The sequence below is a fragment of the Neltuma alba genome, unplaced genomic scaffold (assembly GCF_004799145.2).
Source record: "Neltuma alba isolate B1F8T4 unplaced genomic scaffold, ASM479914v2 tig00003853_pilon, whole genome shotgun sequence".
In the NCBI taxonomy this organism is placed as follows: domain Eukaryota; kingdom Viridiplantae; phylum Streptophyta; class Magnoliopsida; order Fabales; family Fabaceae; genus Neltuma; species Neltuma alba.
Window position 1 is genome coordinate 1 of NW_021633448.1, and position 18,451 is coordinate 18,451.

An 18,451-nucleotide genomic window follows, 5' to 3' on the forward strand; every position below is an offset into this window, starting at 1 on the left:
AAATTGCACAATTAATTTATGGTCCCTTAGAAATTTTTCTATTGATGATCAAACCAAGATGTGAAGTCAAACTAATTTTTTCAAACATCACATGACAGAATCTGTCCTTTATGATGCTGTTCGTGGAAGAGTGGTGTGCTTTGTGAAGTTTCTGGTCCAGAGATACCTTGACATGATGATACATGTTGGATGCTTTACTTTTGTGCATACCCTTGGGTGGAGGTGAAAATGAGTGACATAGAGAAAGAGACCATTCGCACTCCCTGAGCAAAAAGATGAAACCTGCAAACGTTAAAACTTGTGATGTTAAGGATAATTATTCTCAAATTGACCTTTGGACTGATGGGCTTATTTGTGCCTTTGAATTTGTTCGAGGTCAAAGAAAATCAGTTCAATCAAGTTCCCCTTCAACTATCCCAGATAAACAACAAATGGATGTTGAATATCCTAAATATATGTCCCTGCAAATGGTTCAAGAGGGGCTTCCCTGAGACCAGATAGAAACATGTTGTCAGAGTCATCATCTGCATTTCATTTAAGTGGTAGTCGGTTGCATAACTCAGATGACCAAGATGGCCAGTTTTTTCAGTCTGGCCAATTTAATGCTGCAGAAAAGTATGAGCGTAGTCATTGGGTGCCAATTGGGTGGACAAGAATTTTGGAGCTTGTCCAAACTGTTCAGGTTGATGGAGCCTGGGCCTCACAGCAGTTTGGGACAGCAGACGATGAAGATGATTTCACTGTGGCAGATTTAGCAGCTCCCTACTGGGAGCGCCCATCAGGACCCATATGGTGGTGCAATGTGGCTGCAGGTCACCCCAACATTGAGGTGTGGCTTAGAAATGCTCAGTGGCTTCATCCTGCCATCAGTGTAGCTCTAAGAGATGAAAGTCGGCTAATAAGTGAGAGAATGAAACATCTTCTCTATGAGGTAAATTGTATTTTCCGTTTTTCTACTCTTAGATGTTATTGTCTTCAAATCTGATCTTGGACACTACTTTGCTAAAGATCATTTCCAATGCGCAATATCAAGCTCTTGGTGCTGTCTTAGGCTAAGCTTACAAGATCAGTGACAATGTCAGCAAGAAAATCAGAAATACATATGCTAAAACTCTAAAGAGAGAAACTAAAGAAATGAATTCCATAATTTGCAAAACTTTTGGGGGGAAAATCTTGATTATGAATTGTGGATGATCTTTGAATGAAGATTGCACTAAAATAGCAAGTGTTTTGACCTTCTTCAACAGCTTTAGCCACTATATATAAAGAAGTCATATCTTATCTCTTCAATGGTGTTACTTGTTTGTTTCTGGTCTGGGGGCTTGTTGGGTTGCTGTTTGTTAGATCAGCTTCCATAATAACAAAGTAAAAAATGAACCGATCTTGGATGAGCAAGATGCTTTGTTGCTGATTTTATATGTTGATAGTATATCAACTATTGTCACCTATAGCTAAGTGAGCATGTTTCCAGTATTAAGCATTTTTACATACAGGTGAGGAAGTGCATGTAAACTGTGTTATGTATTACTTGCCTTCAGATCGAATAAAAAGTTGGAATAACATGTTTGTCAAAATGATCCATTTCCTTTTTCTTCTTTCCAACTATTTTTTAAAATCTATTGTCAACTAATCATTCTAATTCTCATCTTTGTGAATGATCTACTCTAGCCCTAATGTATCCTTAACTGCTAATATAGGATAGATGTTAGAAGGAATCTTGTTGTTGAACAATATTTGCAACAAGCAATGAATGTTTTCCTACTCTAAGGGGTTATTTCTTCGGCCTCTAGTTTCTCGGTTATTGCTGAAGTTGTTCTCTTGTATATAGATCCCAGTTAGAGTTGCTGGAGGTCTGTTATTTGAGCTCTTAGGACAGTCTGTTGGTGATCCCTTTGATGACGAAGATGATGTCCCTGTGGTACTTAGGTCCTGGCAAGCACAAAACTTCCTAGTAACTGTAATGCACGTAAAGGGGTCCGTGTCAAGAGTGAATGTTTTGGGTATCACAGAAGTCCAGGTTTTTCTTCCTTGGCATATTTCTTTGATGACATCTAGCCACAAGTTCACTACCATGTGCATTCTACTTTTAAAAATATGTTTCATTGCTTCAGCACTCTGCTTTGGTTTAGGAGCTTCTTTCTGTTGGAGGGTATGACATGCCAAGAACTGTGCATGAAGTTATAGCACGTTTAGCATGCCACCTTTCTCAATGGGATGATAGGTAATGACAACATTATCTGATATGTGATTTATTTGGTATGAACAGTAGCATTTGAAACAGGTCATGTGCGTGGTATATTTATATCTCATGTTTCATGCTGTGTTCTATGCTTTAGTTTTAACTTTTTGAAACATCTTTGTTTCTCCTTTTCTGGCTGCGCATTCGTTTTTCCTGTAAAGAAGACTAAACTGATAATTGCCTTATAACTTGGCACATTTCCGTTAACTTTTTATATGCTTGAGGATTCATAAATCAGTTATCATTCCGAAGAAACTCTTAGGGGGTCCCTGACTGAAAGAAAAAAGGGGTAAATGTTTGGCATCGTATCAGCAAATGCATTCTTGAATGGCTGAATATCATTTTCCTTCGTAGCTCTGTGTCTCTGTGTGTGTGTGTGTGTGTGTGTGTGTGTGTGTGTTTGTTTGTTTCATTTATATAACATGCAAAGTCGTGATTTTATGGAGATAAGATCACAAAATCAAGAAAATCTAAATAAAAACAAAAATAATTGAAGTTCAAGATTGTGATTGTAAGACTTATTTCCTCTCAGAAATTGACTATACATGGGCTTATTTGCATCTGAGTCATGCTTCATAAAAAGTGGCATGCTATGTTAGGAATTGGCCTCATGTTTGCATCGAGGCATGACTCTGTGTGATGGAATGGCACTTCGGAAACTACAATTCATAGAGAACTTCAATTTTGTTACTTTGGTTTAATAATCTTCTTTAGATATCCAGGTTATTCCGTAAAACAATATTTGGGGCAGCGGATGAGATTGAATTGAAGTTTATGAACAGGTTTGTTACTGTGCATTATGTGTGGCAATTCAAATTTTAGTGTTACTTTAAAATGGCTCTGCGCTAAATTGAGAGTTTTCCTTTTGACTAGGAGAAACCATGAAGACATAAACCTTTTAAGCATAATTCTTAATCAAGAAATCAGAAGGTTATCTAGACAGGTATGTTGATTCAGAAAATATTTCTTTGAAGGAATTTCTTATTATGAGCTATATGAGTAATTGTAAGCCCAAATATATTTCTTTCGATCATTTTTACATGAAGCATACCATTTCTTTTTATATTGGCTTGGTCTGCTACTTTCTTATTGAATAATTTCTATGGAGTTTCTGTGAACAACTGAACATTGAGTATGTCGTTTGACGTGGGAGCAGTTTCTTACACTCTTACTGACAAAAGTTAAACAGATGAAGTAATATTATTAATTGGTATGTTTTAGTAAGGAAAATGTGCTGCTAATAGTGATTAATTTGTCTCTGAAACATATGGTTAAAAAATCATATTTGGATATTAATTTTTCAAATATTAATGATGACAACGACAGATGTTGGGGTTTTAATGGAGGCAGCACATGTTTATTTTGTCTGATAACCGGTAGAAAGGTTATATTAAGGAATAACTGTTCGTTTATAGAGATATGGAAGATCTCATGTGTGTTGATCATTTTAATGTTAATCACTCAGGCACACATATTATAGCTCTTACTTCTCAGTTTGTATGCACCATGCAGGAGAGACTGGAGCGTTATCCATTGTCTTTACTATTGTGTTTCCACTGCAGGTTATCAGAGTAAAGTGGTCACTGCATGCGAGAGAGGAGATTGTGTTTGAGCTTCTCCAACATGTGAGAGGCAATGTGGCAAGAAATGTGTTAGAGGGAATTAGAAAGAGAACAAGGAACATGATTGAGGAGCAAGAAGCAGTTCGAGGCCGCCTATTTACCATTCAAGATGTTATGCTGAGTAGTGTTCGTGCCTGGCTTCAGGTATTGTTGCCAAGTTTTTCACCCCAGTTCTTATTTTCAAACACAGGATGACAACTTACACCGATATTTACTCTGCATGTCGCATCTTGGTTGGGTCGGATAAGTTAACATCCAATCAGGGCTTCGAGCATGTTTGGGCCAAGTAGCTCGATCTCTATTTTGCCTCATATTCCTACATCATATAAATCTACAAAACCATCTATGATGAGGTTTGAACTTATAAGTAGAGATGGGTATCAGGCGATAAAATACCCACGGATATTAGTAGAAAAGAAACCAAACCCCCCCCCCCCTTTTTTTTAGAAAAAAACATAATCATAAGCGTGGGTATTGAACAAAATGAATAACAAGATGAGGATGGATATTGCAAACTAAGTCCTACTCCAATCCATTGCCATTCCTACACAAACAGTATTCAAAATGATTTCTCCATAACTGTTCTCATACTGACACCTAAACTGTTGACGCATTTGTTGAATACTAATTCAGGACAGAAGCCTGCGAGTGACCCATAATTTAGGCGTATTTGGGGGAGTTGGCGTTGTCCTTACCGTCATTACTGGACTATTTGGAATTAACGTTGATGGAATACCTGGGGCAGCAAATACACCATATGCATTTGGTGTCTTCACAGTCATCACATTCTTTATAGGAGGAGTGCTTATTGCACTTGGTCTGTCTTACCTCGGACTCAGGAAACCTATTGCCGAGGAACAGGTTGAAGTTAGGAAGCTCGAGTTGCAAGAATTGGTGAGGATGTTTCAACATGAAGCAGAGACTCATGCTAAAGTTCGTGAAAGTGTTCAACGAAGTAACTTACCTCCTACTGCTGGGGATACTTTTGGTCAGGATGCAGACTACTTTCTCATACAATAGAGAGAATTTGTAATCTAACTTGTCAGGGTTGATGTCAGAAAATTGAGTCAGTGTCCTGCAAGTTGAAGCGTCTTGTATAAAGTAAACGATATCGTAGTTAGTATTATAGGGTCTCAAACCATTATAGCAAATTTGATTTATTGTTTTATTCTCTAGCAATGATGCTGTTTCTAAACAAAGTGCACTTAAAATAATATTGAAAGAAGTAGAGATTCAAATTTTAAAATGATGCAAAATAGCGAAATGTTCAATCTCGTGGTTATTGGTATTTTCTATGTCATCAGATATTCATTAATAACAATCTTGATAATTATTCCTACGTATAATTTTTTTCATTTTTTTATTGAAAATTCTAATATTTAAACCACATGATACCATTTTTTATCGGCAGCCCCATGGTGCTTTTACAAGAGACAAATTTATGAATTTATCTATATTTTTTAAGTCTGAAAAATAAGTTGCACTACTGATTTTGATTCAGTATATATTGCACACGCATATACGTATGCGTTGATATATTCATAACTCGCTGGTATAAAAAAAGAGATATTCATAATTTAAGATAAAATAATAATTTATTAGTTTTTTTCACAAAATTATAAAAGGCCTTTTTTTATAGCACTAAAAGACCTTTTTCAATAACATGTCTTTGATCGATTTCAAATTAACATAATTAGTAATTAGATTATTAATTATTGATAAATTTATAATATTACTTAAAATATAAAATTTTTATTCCTAAAATTTTACCTAACACGTAAGAATAACCTACATGTGATTTAAAACAATCTCATAATTTTAGAAAAAATTTATATTTTAATCAAATACATTTCCACGCAAATATGAGAAATAAATTATATTGTATTCATAACTAAGAAATATATGGTACGAAAATTACAAATTGCGCGATATGTGAGTCAAAAGTTGTGACTTATTTTTTAGACATGGAAAATTTGTGCTTTGTAAAAATTAAATTAAATTAAATTAAACGCCTGCCGTGCATTGGAGACTTGTTGTACCTACCGGGCGGAAGGGGAATGTGAAAAGGTTTGCTGCGCTCATTCGGCGAAATTCCGGCGGAAACGGTTAGTGCATCATACAAGCTGCAATAAGCCTCACCGCCTGAGGCAAATTTTAGCGAATGAATCGGTTTCTTCAGCTTCCCCTACTCTCTTCACCCAACCTTAAGGCTTCGTTTGCACCGTTGTTTGAAGACTTCCTTCGATCGGATGGATGGTACTATTTGTTTCTTCGGTTGGGTTTTCCATGTTTTCAAGATTTTTCTTTTGGGTTTACGCATTCATATGGATTTTGCATTTTGATGTGTCACTTTCTGTGATTGTCTAATTTTCGCCAGTCGATACCATCTTCCCCTGCCTGGGGTAAGAAACTAGGGAGAGAATCTATCAGTGATGAATGCCTTGGCTATCAATTGGAAACTTTAGAACCGTGGCGTCATTAAGTTGAAATTTTGATTTGACTTTAGTATTTTCACTGTGTTTTTGTTGATTTGGATTGATTTGGCTGTAGTATTCTACTAGGTACTGGATCCTCTTCTACTAATTTTAGTCGCTTAAATAATTATTTATGAGTGTGTGTATTTGCTAAGTTGTTTTCCCCTTCCTTCCAACGTGCATTTGCTAAGCATATACTGATTTTACACCTATTTATTCACTATTTACAGTTTTTAATGTTTGGTGAGTTTTACTTATCATGCTTTCAGCGTGAATTTTTGTTCTTTGGAATTCCACTTTAACTTGCTTGCAGTTTATGTAGTCGTGTCATTGACATACCTAAGGATCAAGTTGGAGTCTCATCAAATAAGTCACTTCCCAGATTTAGAACATATTGCACTAGCAAAGGTTCGTCTAGACCTTTTTCAGTCTTTTGCTCCTTGGCTGCGGAGCAAGTATATTCTTTTCACATCTAATTATTTTTAATTTTTCATTAGTAATACTGAGGTTTATGCTTCAAATTCCTGCTCTTAGTATGGCCAACGGGATGAGAATGGATGAAAATGCATTGGCATACAATAGATTGAAACTCCTCTCCTTTTAGATGAATATATTTATACATATATTTATTTACATTTCTCTGAGAGTGATAGCTAGATGTCCCATCTTAAACACGATTCTCTCATTGTTTCATGGATGTTTCTTCGATTGTTTCATGGGATTTGAATTTCAAATGACCCCTGTGCCCTTGCTTTTGGGCCTTGTCAATATTCAACGATATCCCTCCTGTTCACTTTCTGCTCATTCAAAGTTGTATTGTCCATATAGATGTATTCGGTACTTCAGCTTTATACTCTCCCTGTTTCCTATTAAGAGAAATTATCATTTCTTTGATGAACCTTGCTATTTTATTACTTTGTCTCAATAATTGGCTCTTTGTGTAAGAAACTAGTTTGATGACAGCACGCATATGCAAAAATCTCCTTGTGTCGTCGTCTAATATGCCTTTTGTTTTCTGGCTGTTTGTTAGATCTGTTAATTAAGAAGTGTGTACCATGTAATACAAAGGAATTGCGACCCATGACCGATGGTGTAGCAGACTCTCTTATGCCGCAGGTTCATTTATAAATTTCAAGTTCTTTGATTCTAATTCCGAGTGCCATCATTTTTGTTATTTACGCGGGGTGGTCAGGTTGCTGGATGGAATTTGGTAAAGGAAGATGGTATAATGAAGCTGAGGCAGTCATGGAAAGTAAAATCTTTCACCAAGGGGTTGGAGCTTTTCAAGATAGTTGCTGATCTTGCTGAAAATGAAGGTATCATGTTCTTTATTCGTTGTGTTACTATTATTGTTTGATGTTAAAGGTTATACAAAAGATATAACTGAGGCGTTTGTAATGCAGGTCATCATCCCGATCTTCACCTTGTTGGTTGGAACAATGTTACTATAGAGATTTGGACTCATGCAGTTGGTATGAATTACTATTCAAGTTATTTGATCCATTGTCGGCATGTAGAAATATGATACAAAAGAGCTTTTTCCCACGCATGATGTGAAATCAACACGAGTTTGTGTAGGCATATTGGTGCTTACTGGCTACAGCATCGATGAAACAGTACATTTCAAGCATAAGATAATTTGGTCTGTCTTTATTGACATTGATTTTTTTTTTTCCTTTTTATCATGCATCTCTGCTCTTGCTATCCTGTCACTCTCTGTAAAGCAGATAAATGTATATTTTTTCCTCTTCAAAAAGGAAAAGGTCCCATGCTCTTGTGATTTTCTGAAGTCTTGATCTGGGCATCTATTCACTATTCAGTAGCTTTAAGTTTGCTACTTTGCTCTTATGATTTTCTGAGGCCTTGATGTGGGCATCTATTCAGTAGCTTTAAGTTTGCTATTTTATTTGCTTAAAAGCTGCTCGTAACAAGTAAAGAAAAGGAAGCAACTTAAAAAAATTCGATTTGAAAGCAGATGGTAATGTCAGTACTGAAACAAATGAGAAGTGATTGTCTTGGGTTTCATTTTATAATTTATGCGTGCAAAGCAGGACTATGTATTTTTTTGATTCCTGATATTTAATCCTGGGTTTTATTGAATCTATTCCCTGGGCATTTTTCAAAGTGATCTATGCTCATGCAGGCGGACTGACAGAAAATGACTTCATACTTGCTGCTAAGATCAACAAGCTTCCTGTGGATCACCTACTAAGGCGGAAAGCTGCAGAATGAGAGATGGCTATGGGTGTTTCCCCAAATAGCGTAATAGAAAATCAGCACGAGGGATGCCTTCGTTGCTTTAGTTGTTAGTGAATTTCGAAAAACATCTTGTGGCGTGATCACTGTGCTAATGGCAACCTTATAATCTAGTGTTGTGCTCTTCCCATTTCAAAGGGTGAGCTCTGCAAATTCCAGAGATAACGAAACTTACCAACAAGAATTTGTTGAGTTTACCCGCAGGGGCGTCCTGAGTTTGGTTTGTGTTTCTTGGATTTCCCGGATTGTATGTTGAAATTTAGTCAACTGAAGACAAACCTCAAAATACCCATCGTATTAAAAAATTATTGCTAACCAGGCAATTGGCGTTTCTAAAATTTATTTCTAAACAATTAATTGAAATAACAATAAAAACAACTATGAGCAAAAAAAAAAAAAAGTCTATTGGGCATATTTTCCTTCGCCATTTGTCCCAAGACCACTATCGATATACAATTCCATTTTATCTTCCTTTAAGTTTCCTTCATTGAGTGGATGCCTTCGCAACGTTTACAACCGGCAACCAGAGCAATCCGTCCCAGTAGGTATCAGTATTTCTTCACGAACTGCCTGAGGTAGAAGGTGCAAGGAAATTAGGATAAACAATTTCTCATATCAAATACTCCAATCTCTAACTGCAATCAAGAACATAATCTTACTAAGCACAGCAAAATTGCAGGGAGTTGCAGAATAACATGATTATTTATCATCGGTACAGAACCTACTGAAAAATCATGCAGACTTTGATATTACAAAAAATGTTTCGTGAATTTTGACTTTATTTTTTTTTTTGGTTCAAAAACTGTTAAACTTTAGGTCAAAGCAAATGATAGAAAGTCACGTGCTAAACTAGTTGTTAAAGCTTATGCTATTCTAACGTACAGTAGTGACCCTTATAAAGGGGGAACTCTTTTCCTCCTCTGTAAGAAGTGAAGTGTGGGGGTGACATGCAAAGCCCCAGATGATATCGACATTTTTTTTTTTGGTAAGTAGATGATATCGACATTAATTGCTCAAAACATGAACAAGAGTTACCAGGATTATCATAGAATGTAAGGCCCATGCATTTTAGTGCAAACTGCCTTCCTGTAATCTGAAATGCATGTCTACCTAAAATTCTAGCATAATCCAGGATCTATTCTCACATGAATCGAACTACGTCTAACTTCATAAACGTGAGCTCACTAAAAATAGTAGATGGATGGTTAAAGAGCAACGACTGTGATTGTTACCTATTATTTTATTTGATAAAATTAGAGTTATGTTCCTTTCTAATGTTAGAGGAATCTAATCATGTCATGCAATTGTGAGGAGTTCCATGAGAGGAAATCTATCCAACCCCTTATTAATTGCGTCAAACTGTAAACATGAAGTGGTTGATTGTCCCAGGAACAAGTCTAGAATAGGCAAGATCAGGAAAATTAACTTCTGATCATATCATCCTCACATAATACATCTAACTGCAACCAAAACAAAAACACTTCAGCACAACAAATTAGGGAGTTGCGGAGTAACACAACTGTTCCCCCACGAGTCTAGAAGTTTGAGAGGCAAACTTCTGGAAAAAGCAAATGATAGACAATCCCACATACTATACTCATTGTTAAAAGGTTTAGAAGCACTTCATGCACAATGGCAGAAAATAGACATGATTCTTCAGACTGATCAACAGTAGATGCCCAGATGGCTTCCCCTCTGATAAGTCTAAAATTCCGGTTACATTGAAACGATGTCCTTTGTAAAAGATACTGAAGCATATAACTTCTTGAGTCAAAGTATTCCATGGAAAATTTCAGTGAAACCAAGACCTCCACTAATCAAGATCCAAGGTAATTGAATGAAATAGTACATAGTCTGGGCAGACAAACGCATTGAAAACAGCAAAGTAGTCCTTAGGCCCCAGGCCGTTGTAAATGTTTGTTACATAATATTTCCATCAGCTTCATGTTGAAAGACAACTTGGTCCTTCCAATAACTAGAAACCCTCAAAGTTCAACCAATTAAGTCACCTATTTATTAAAGCATTCAATAACTACTCAGCTCACCATGAATTGGTCTATCAAACCGAACTATCGTGTTTTATTATACGGATAACTTCTATTCACTTACAACATAATGTAATCAAATTGCAATGGCGAATGCATATAAAAGCTAGTCATGAATCACGTAATTTTCATTTAACGTACTTAAAGTATATGGGTGTTAGATACAGAAAGGACCTTCCAATTAGGGACAGCACGCTACCTCTGTATTTAACTTCATCTCGATAGAGGCTTCTGAAGCAAGGCAGTCAAGTAAACCTCTCCATTCTTCAACCCAGTAGCATCGGTCTTATTTCCGATCGCCCACTTCACCTTTTTGTACCCAAACTTTCCAATCAAAGGGGCATAAACATTTTCAAGGTCCACTCTCTTGCTGAAGAATTGATCTATCCACAGATACCCTCCGCCCCTCAATACTCTGTCCACATCATAGAACATAAACTCCATCATCGTTAATGGGATCCACCGGTTTACTGCGCGACCGCATCGAACAAGATCCACAATACCATCGAACAATGGCAGCCTCTGCTGCAGCGGCACATGCAGCGGCACCAACCCCCTCAGCGCCACGGCCTCACTGTATGGCGCGGCCACGTTCATGGTTGTAGTCACTATCGTCACATTATGCAGCTTCATTCTCGCAGCAAAGGTCCCCGTGCCACCACCGATGTCGAGACCTAAACGGAGAACAGATTTCGCCGATTTTGCGATTTGCATCAATTGTGGGAGCGGGAGATCCAATTCGGTCTTGTAGCTCATGAATTTGGAGCTCTCTTGAGATAGGTCGAAACCCATATTAGGATTGAAGCGGTTGAGGCAATCAAAGCTTTTGCAGGAGTACTTATCCCAGATAACATTGGAGCTCGGGAGCGACGAAGGGAAGGGGTTATGTGGAAGAGAAGAAGTAGGTTTTTGTGGGGTTCTAGTGAAACATCGCCGGCGAGGAAGAGGGTGACACCCGCGGAGAATGAGAGTCTCAGCGAGGTCGGAATCTGAAGGGCAGAGCGAGAAAGGAGTGTAGCTCATGTACTTGTGCAGGAGCTCAGGGTAGTTATGGCAAGCCGAAGCTATAGGAGCCAAACGAGAGTACAACAAGAGATCTGAAGGGACAGTGGGTTTAGTGGCGGAAGCAGGATTGTCACTCCCAGATGACTGCTGAAGGCGCGTGAGTCGATTCACGGTGGCGCGTATCGTATGGAGTTGATGGAGGAGCTGATCGGGAACATGTTGAGTCGTTTTCGGGGAACTGGGAGGCTGAAACGAGGAGGCGGTGAGGTGGTAGAGGGCGAGGATATTGGTGGCCACCATAGCGACGAGAAGAACAAGATTCAGACCCATTGTGAAGCCCATTTCCTCAGCTGAGGTCTCTGGATTTGCCTTATGTATCGGTGAGTGAGTCCCTGACACCTGCAGGTCTGCTTCGGTAATTGGAAGCCAGAGGACCTTGTTATTAGCTTCAAATGGGATTTGTTTAGTTTCTTCAGGTTTTGACTAAACTAGCAAAAAGAAAGAGTGATGTTGACGGAGAGATTTGAGTAATGATTCAGTGGTCATGCCATGTAAAAACAAAAAGAAAGAGGAAACGATTCTGCCGCGCAAGCATTGACTGTGGATTAAACGTTTCTTACCGGAGGATTATACGGTTAATTTTATAGGCAGTGTAAGATATTTAAATAACTTGCTGCGTATTAGTAAATTTAACGGATTTTATTGTTAATCTTTAAATATATGAAATTCAAATTTTCTAACACTGATATTTGAATCATAAAATCTCCCCTGCTATACCTTGGGGGGGGGGGACAAAGTTGATGTGAATCTGGATCTACAATGGTTTGAAGACCATATATGATCTTCACAAATTGGGTTTGAGATTTCAGCCCAGAGGGAGGGTACGGATCGGATTTGAATCTTTTATTTTATTTGTTCTTTTTTTCCTCTCTTCACATTTCATTCCTATTATTTAAAATTATTGAGATTTAATATTTTATAAAAGGATTAAATCTCAATCTAGTTTTTAATTTACAAGGTACATGTAAGCCAAGTAGAAGAAAAAATTCCTCTTTTTCAACACCTCAAATGGTGTAGATGTCATGAGATCATGAGTTGTATTCATGTCTCACGGTAACGTTAACTTATGAGAATGGTTTTACACGTGTGCTTGTCGATACTCTTTCCATGATTGTTTGAGCCTTCAGAGTAACCATGCATGGAGTTAGGTTAGTTGATGCGGGACAAGAAACTTGTTCTGGGATGTTCTCTACTAGGTTAAACTGCGAACCTATTATTACATTCAAGTTTCTTTTTGCACTTTGCTACCTCTATGTTTTTACTCTCTGTTTTACGTTTCTATATATGTACTTGTTTTTTTTTTATATTTTATTATTGGGCTTCATGGTTACCTTTCTTGATATGTTAACTGTTGAAATCCTTTTTATATATTGTTTTACTTAGTTTTTAATAAAACTGTCTTTTATACAAGAAAAAGAAGGGGAAAAAAATAAAGAATGAGAAGAGCAGGGGAGGGTAGTCAACTAGTCATTACTTAGCAGAGGTTGGTTAAGTATGTAAATGTATTTGTATTATTATTAATTAATAAATTTAGAGTGAAATATGGTTGAGGTTGAGGACATCGGAATTGAAGAAAAGAGAAGGCAATCCTGAGCTAGAAAAAAACTGAGGATGCATATGAATTTAGGGCGTTTAGGTCCTCTCATCTCATACTAGTCACCTTCTCTGCTTTCTTTGCTCAAAATCTCATTCATTCATCTAAGAAATAGAGTGTTTACCAACCACAAGCATTTGGCAAAATAATGCGCATGACTATTTAATGTTGTTATCTGTCTTTAATGCAGGCTGCATTATCACAGCATCACAAAAATCTCTTTGCTCTCAAATCACGGGTCTTCTCTGCCCAAAAAAAAAATTTGTGTCTTTCTTTGTTTGGGCCTCCTTAGAGGTTAAATCCAGTATCAAGAAAATTCGATCATTCGTTCAAATTTACTATACACTTATTTCGTGAAAATCATCCAGTTCAATCTAATTTCTCACTGAGCCTGACCAATCCTGAGACAAGTCCATGAACATGTCTTTCCCCGTTTGAACAATGATTCAATTTACTGATTAAAGCCGCTACTTAAATTAATTGCTAGTTACGTATATCTTATATATATATATATATATATATATTTATATTTAGTTGTTCCTGAAAAAGATAAAAAGAGAAAATGCATAAAACTAATTAATCATTTTTAACAATAATTATAACCAATTAATATCATTTTTTGTTGGCAAAAAATATCATTTTTTTATAGAGACAATTAATAGTTATCATTTTAATTTTGGAAGGGACCATTACAACATTAGTATGGGTTTTGACAATAATTAATAGGTAAATGACAACAATTTTTATGAACGGGTCTGTATGTAATTTTTTAATTTTTAAGTTTTTTTTTGGGTGATTTTTCCTTTAATTTTTGTTACATGCATTGAACCCAATATATTCAGTTATGGAAAAAAAAAACGTCCGAGAGGTTGACCTTTTTTTTTTGGATACAGATGTTATTTTTTGTTCCCGAACAAATAATAAGGAGCATGCACCAAACCCATTAGCAGAGTTGCGCAATGAAAGGCCCATTAGCTGGCGAGATTCATAGTGGGCCGATAGAGTGGGCCCATTTAAATAACGCCCGAGGTCTCTCACGTGTAGAGCTATGGACGATGGTCGCTTGCCACGACACCCGATAGGCTCTCTGTTTGAATTCTGACTTCTGACAAAGGCAAACGCGATCTTTTAACAAAAGGGCAATCGCGTATTACAAACGCGACCTCTAAACAAAAGGCCTTTCGTGGTTCAGTTGGTGAGGAGGTTGCTCCATCCTACTACTCGTCCTAGGTGGTGAATCGGGAAGTTCACTTTCGGTTCTCTAGGGTTTACTCTGCTTAGCTTACCAATGGTGCGTTCAATGAATGGAACCGTTTATATCGTTTTCTGCTTTATTTCCCCTGATTTTTCTGCTTTATTTCCCCTGAAAACGGAGGGACTCTGCATCAGGGTGTTGAGGATTTATCCTCTTTCCGAATTTTGAATGTTTTCTGACCTAAACATGTCGTGTTGACATGAGTAGACTTCGTTTTTTTTTTGGGGTGGGGTGGGGTGGGGGGGTTAGCACTGATCTGTTTACATGCTGGATGTCTTCTTTGGTAATTTGGTGGCGGAGATTATGACGCTTGATATCGGTGTTAAACTAGTTTCTTTACGAGTTTTTGAGCTTGAATAAGAGCTACGGACCTTAGAAACCTTGAACTTTGAAATCTCAAAGAATTGAGATGATCCCTCTGTGGAATTGCAAACTTTGGATTTCATGGTGCTCTGCATTTTGTTTATTGGGCTTCTCTTAGTTAATATTCTTGTTGTTCTCTGGTCTACCACCTTTGAACTGTAATTACTCGTGAGGCAGCCCTGAAAAATTAGTCAAACCTTGTATCTCTGTCAAAGTGCACCCCTCTACTGACTTGTGCTTCAACGTTTTGGTTTATGGGTTCCTAGTTTCATACTTCTTCCAGATTAGTTAATAAAGCTACTTACTGTTTTTCAGGCTGATCCTGAGTTAGAAGCAATCAGAAAGAGAAGGATGCAGGAGCTTATGGCTCAGCAAGGCATGGTTAGTGGTCACTAGGGCTTTAAATTTACTCAGTCCTATAAGAGAGAAAGTATATTGTATATTGATGTTGCTGGTCATGTCATTATTGTTATCAGGGAAGTCAACAAAACTCTGAACAGCAGAAGGCTCAGGAGGATGCTAAGAGGTCAGTCACTTAATACTAAATTGCTGTACAATTACACGAGCTTTTCTTCTTCGTTCTATAAATTATATTTGAAATATTTTTTTCCTTTTCTGCATTTAATGTTTTTGGGATGAAAGATTATTCACCTGAACGAGAAAACAATTTATTTAGGGAGGCGGAGGAGCGAAGACAAATGATGCTCAGTCAGATATTGTCTGCTGAGGCTCGAGAAAGACGTAAGTTTATACCTGAATTTTTGGATTCTTGTTTGTCTAGTCACTTTTTATCTATTAAAGAGCACTAAATCTTCCTTCCGGTTTTGGTTTGATCCTTTAATTGATAATTGTTATAGAAGCAACTTTATTTGATAGTCTGTTCAATGCTACTCTTCAGAGGGTCTGACAGAAGATTAAAAGTGCTACTTTTACTTGGATGCAATTGGCGGTTGTATAATTTAGTTATATCTATGTTGAGACAATTTGGGGGAAGTGTGGTAAGAAATCATAGCATTTAGGGGCAAGAAAATAAAAGACATTTTTTTAAGATGAAAAAAAAGGCATCTAAAATGGGTTATATTCATGGATGAGATTACCTTCAAAACTTTTAGTCAAAACGGTGTTACAAAACCAGCTCATTAAAGATGTCACTGGCAATAGAGCCATTCTTTGTTTCAAGATGAGCTTTCTCTCTCTCATTCTCTGCTGTCATCCTTCCTCCCCTCACTTAGAATGATGTATTATTGTATTGTACATTTGTATGTTCCATTGTTTACGATAGCATGCTAATTTGCTATTTACGTTTTGATCTTTTCCTTTATATTCTGCATGTAATTGACGCTTTTATATCTTTCTTGTTTGTGCTATCATTATATGTAGTTGCTCGAATTGCTTTGGTGAAACCTGAGAAAGCAAGAGGTGTTGAAGATGTCATATTGAGAGCTGCTCAAATGGGGCAGATAACAGAAAAGGTACTTTGGATCTTGTCATTTGCTGCAACTTCTCTACTTCTTATTCTAATGATGATTCTATTTCTATATTTTCCATCCTTTTGAACTCCGTTGTAACTCTTGTGCAACCAATCATTCTACAATCTTTGATGCTGAGAAATGTTGATCAATCTATAGTGCCATGCATTGTCTTGTGGTTGACACTAATTAAAACTAGCAAAAGATAGTAAACTGTCGATTGTACTCTAAACAAGCGGCTTGTGTTATTGAGTATGTTTAATATTTCATGACAAGTAACTGCAATTTCATTTATGGTTATAAATTATCTATTCTGTTTGATGATAGTGAAGGTTTAAGCCTACTGGCACACTTCAAGTTTAGATGAAAAGGAATAACATTTTGAACGTAGTAGGAAAATGTAGGAAAGTAATTTAGGTCCTGTTTGTTTACTAGTTTTAGTGTTAAAAGAATTGTGATTTCACAAAGTCCATCTAAAACTTGGAGGGGGAAAAACTTTGTGGTGAATCAAAATGTGAGGACAAAAATGCCTTTGATTAGCAGGCTATTGAGCAGTGGGTCTTGAACTCTATAGAGCCACTGCCATTGGATTGGAGATGATGAAGCTTTGGCCATCGCCATAGTTCAAGAAGCTGCCTCATCATTGAGAAGATCATCGGATCTCTGATCGTAGGAAAGCCTGAAATTCTCGGGGTTAAACGCCCGTTGCATTGACATCATTATTCAAGTCCATTAGTTTTAGGTAGCAAAATATAAAAATAATTTTTTTTCTTATTCTTTTCTAAACCTAACATTGTCATGGCCTACATCATTCATTTCTATTCCTTTCTCTGAAGAGGCTCATTTTGTAGTAATCAACTGAGAAGAAAAGGGAATAAATAAGATCAGATCCATTTGGAAGTTGAAGTGTATTGCGTGTGAGGAATTAGAGTATGGCATTTTATCTATTTAATGGCATGTGCAGGTTTCTGAAGAAAGACTCATATCATTGCTGGAGCAGATAAACAACCAAACAACCAAGCAGACGAAAGTTACTGTAAGTTGTAGACTACTGGCTATCCCATTCTTTTTCAAATTAGGTATAATTACCCGCTGTGTTATACATCTTGTTACATTTTCAGATACAAAGGCGTCGCAGTGTCCTTGATGATGATGATTAGCTGTTGCTATGATATCCCTTCGAAAGGTGTGCGGAGTATTAATATGATGCTTTATTGTGCATTAAACCACACAGTATATCGTTTGAGTTGCAAGACATATATGTTTCAGTTTATGATTTTGAATTTTTGCCCCTTGCCAGTTCGAATTACTCTGGAAGAGTTTTCATTTGTAACCGGGCACATTCATATGTATGACAATATCTATCTTGTGGGTGGCATCTGCAAAATTTATGGTTACGTTTACATGACCTGAGATATATAGTTTACTTAACATTCAGTACTCTCTTCACAGAACCTTTTTAGATGTAATAATCACAAATGAGCGCAAGCTGTTTGGGCTTGGCGAGACTTGGAGATGAGTAAGAATAATTTTTCATCTCTGGTTGTTGGTGCCTGTTTAGGCCCATTTACTAGTCAGCAAATGTACCAGCAGGTTAAGTCTATGAAGAGAGCTTGTGAACAGATTGGATTGATGGAAGACATGGAGGTTTCTCCTTCCAAGGTTGTGACCTGACATGAATGGCACAAATCTGCTTTAATCTGTTTGTAGCCGATTGGGCTCATAACTTATTTGCTTAATTGAGTCAAACTCCGGATTAATTTACTGGTATCATTATTTTAGGTTTATGCGTATCCAAACTCGAATCTCCATTTGAGCCGAACAGACCTATCGTAGTGTTGATGTCACGCGATAGGTGTGTTCCCTTTCTCATGTGGAATGGAATGAAATAAGATGAGAAATCAAATAAAATAATTTTATAAATGAGAAATATCTCTTGAGTTCTGTAGACAAAAATAAAAAATTATGATTGAATTAATTAGTTTTATTATAATAATAGCCTATAAGAATCTGATTAGGGCCTTGGCTTGACTACGGTGCCACGTTAGCGTATCTTGAGCTGCGTATGA

At 36.9% G+C, this 18,451-nt stretch overlaps 4 protein-coding genes across 16 annotated transcripts; 3 read left to right on the forward strand and 1 right to left on the reverse strand.

Moving 5' to 3' along the window:
* Positions 1 to 47: 47 nt before the first annotated feature.
* On the forward strand, positions 48 to 5,107 carry LOC114742670 (zinc transport protein ZntB). 3 transcript variants are annotated; one of them, XM_028930887.1, is made up of 7 exons: positions 48 to 931; positions 1,829 to 2,017; positions 2,130 to 2,221; positions 2,962 to 3,021; positions 3,113 to 3,182; positions 3,802 to 4,005; positions 4,495 to 5,107. In XM_028930887.1, the coding sequence occupies exons 1-7, from the start codon at positions 506 to 508 to the stop codon at positions 4,879 to 4,881; spliced, it is 1,428 nt and encodes a 475-aa protein (XP_028786720.1). In that variant the 5' UTR covers positions 48 to 505; the 3' UTR covers positions 4,882 to 5,107. The 3 variants fall into 3 exon arrangements, with proteins under 3 accessions (XP_028786720.1, XP_028786721.1, XP_028786722.1); XM_028930888.1 differs by lacking the exon at positions 1,829 to 2,017; XM_028930889.1 differs by lacking the exons at positions 1,829 to 2,017; positions 2,130 to 2,221 and having other exon boundaries at positions 2,954 to 3,021.
* Positions 5,108 to 5,898: 791 nt separating this feature from the next.
* Positions 5,899 to 8,788, forward strand: LOC114742674 (pterin-4-alpha-carbinolamine dehydratase 2, mitochondrial-like). Of its 6 annotated transcripts, none has more exons than XM_028930894.1 (7): positions 5,899 to 6,117; positions 6,649 to 6,743; positions 7,366 to 7,451; positions 7,528 to 7,651; positions 7,739 to 7,807; positions 7,914 to 8,111; positions 8,202 to 8,450. In XM_028930894.1, exons 1-7 carry the CDS (start codon positions 6,023 to 6,025, stop codon positions 8,261 to 8,263), a joined length of 729 nt encoding a protein of 242 aa, XP_028786727.1. In that variant the 5' UTR covers positions 5,899 to 6,022; the 3' UTR covers positions 8,264 to 8,450. The 6 variants fall into 6 exon arrangements, with proteins under 6 accessions (XP_028786727.1, XP_028786728.1, XP_028786729.1 ...); XM_028930895.1 differs by having other exon boundaries at positions 6,658 to 6,743; XM_028930896.1 differs by having other exon boundaries at positions 7,914 to 8,124; positions 8,196 to 8,217.
* Positions 8,789 to 8,863: 75 nt separating this feature from the next.
* LOC114742673 (uncharacterized) lies at positions 8,864 to 12,110 on the reverse strand. 4 transcript variants are annotated; one of them, XR_003739897.1, is made up of 3 exons: positions 10,836 to 12,110; positions 9,251 to 10,051; positions 8,864 to 9,161 (listed from the first exon to the last, which is right to left on the reverse strand). XR_003739897.1 is itself a non-coding variant. In XM_028930892.1 (2 exons), exon 1 carries the CDS (start codon positions 11,981 to 11,983, stop codon positions 10,850 to 10,852), a length of 1,134 nt encoding a protein of 377 aa, XP_028786725.1. In that variant the 5' UTR covers positions 11,984 to 12,110; the 3' UTR covers positions 8,864 to 9,157; positions 10,836 to 10,849. The 4 variants fall into 4 exon arrangements, 3 of the variants coding, with proteins under 3 accessions (XP_028786725.1, XP_028786724.1, XP_028786726.1); XM_028930892.1 differs by lacking the exon at positions 9,251 to 10,051 and having other exon boundaries at positions 8,864 to 9,157; XM_028930891.1 differs by lacking the exon at positions 9,251 to 10,051.
* A 2,318-nt stretch (positions 12,111 to 14,428) lies between these two features.
* Positions 14,429 to 17,853, forward strand: LOC114742676 (DNA-binding protein DDB_G0278111-like). 3 transcript variants are annotated; one of them, XM_028930902.1, is made up of 8 exons: positions 14,429 to 14,586; positions 15,229 to 15,294; positions 15,390 to 15,439; positions 15,590 to 15,654; positions 16,294 to 16,385; positions 17,347 to 17,418; positions 17,504 to 17,568; positions 17,835 to 17,853. In XM_028930902.1, exons 1-7 carry the CDS (start codon positions 14,584 to 14,586, stop codon positions 17,540 to 17,542), a joined length of 387 nt encoding a protein of 128 aa, XP_028786735.1. In that variant the 5' UTR covers positions 14,429 to 14,583; the 3' UTR covers positions 17,543 to 17,568; positions 17,835 to 17,853. The 3 variants fall into 3 exon arrangements, with proteins under 3 accessions (XP_028786735.1, XP_028786734.1, XP_028786733.1); XM_028930901.1 differs by lacking the exon at positions 17,835 to 17,853 and adding an exon at positions 17,683 to 17,779; XM_028930900.1 differs by lacking the exon at positions 17,835 to 17,853 and having other exon boundaries at positions 17,504 to 17,691.
* The last annotated feature ends 598 nt before the right edge of the window (positions 17,854 to 18,451 follow it).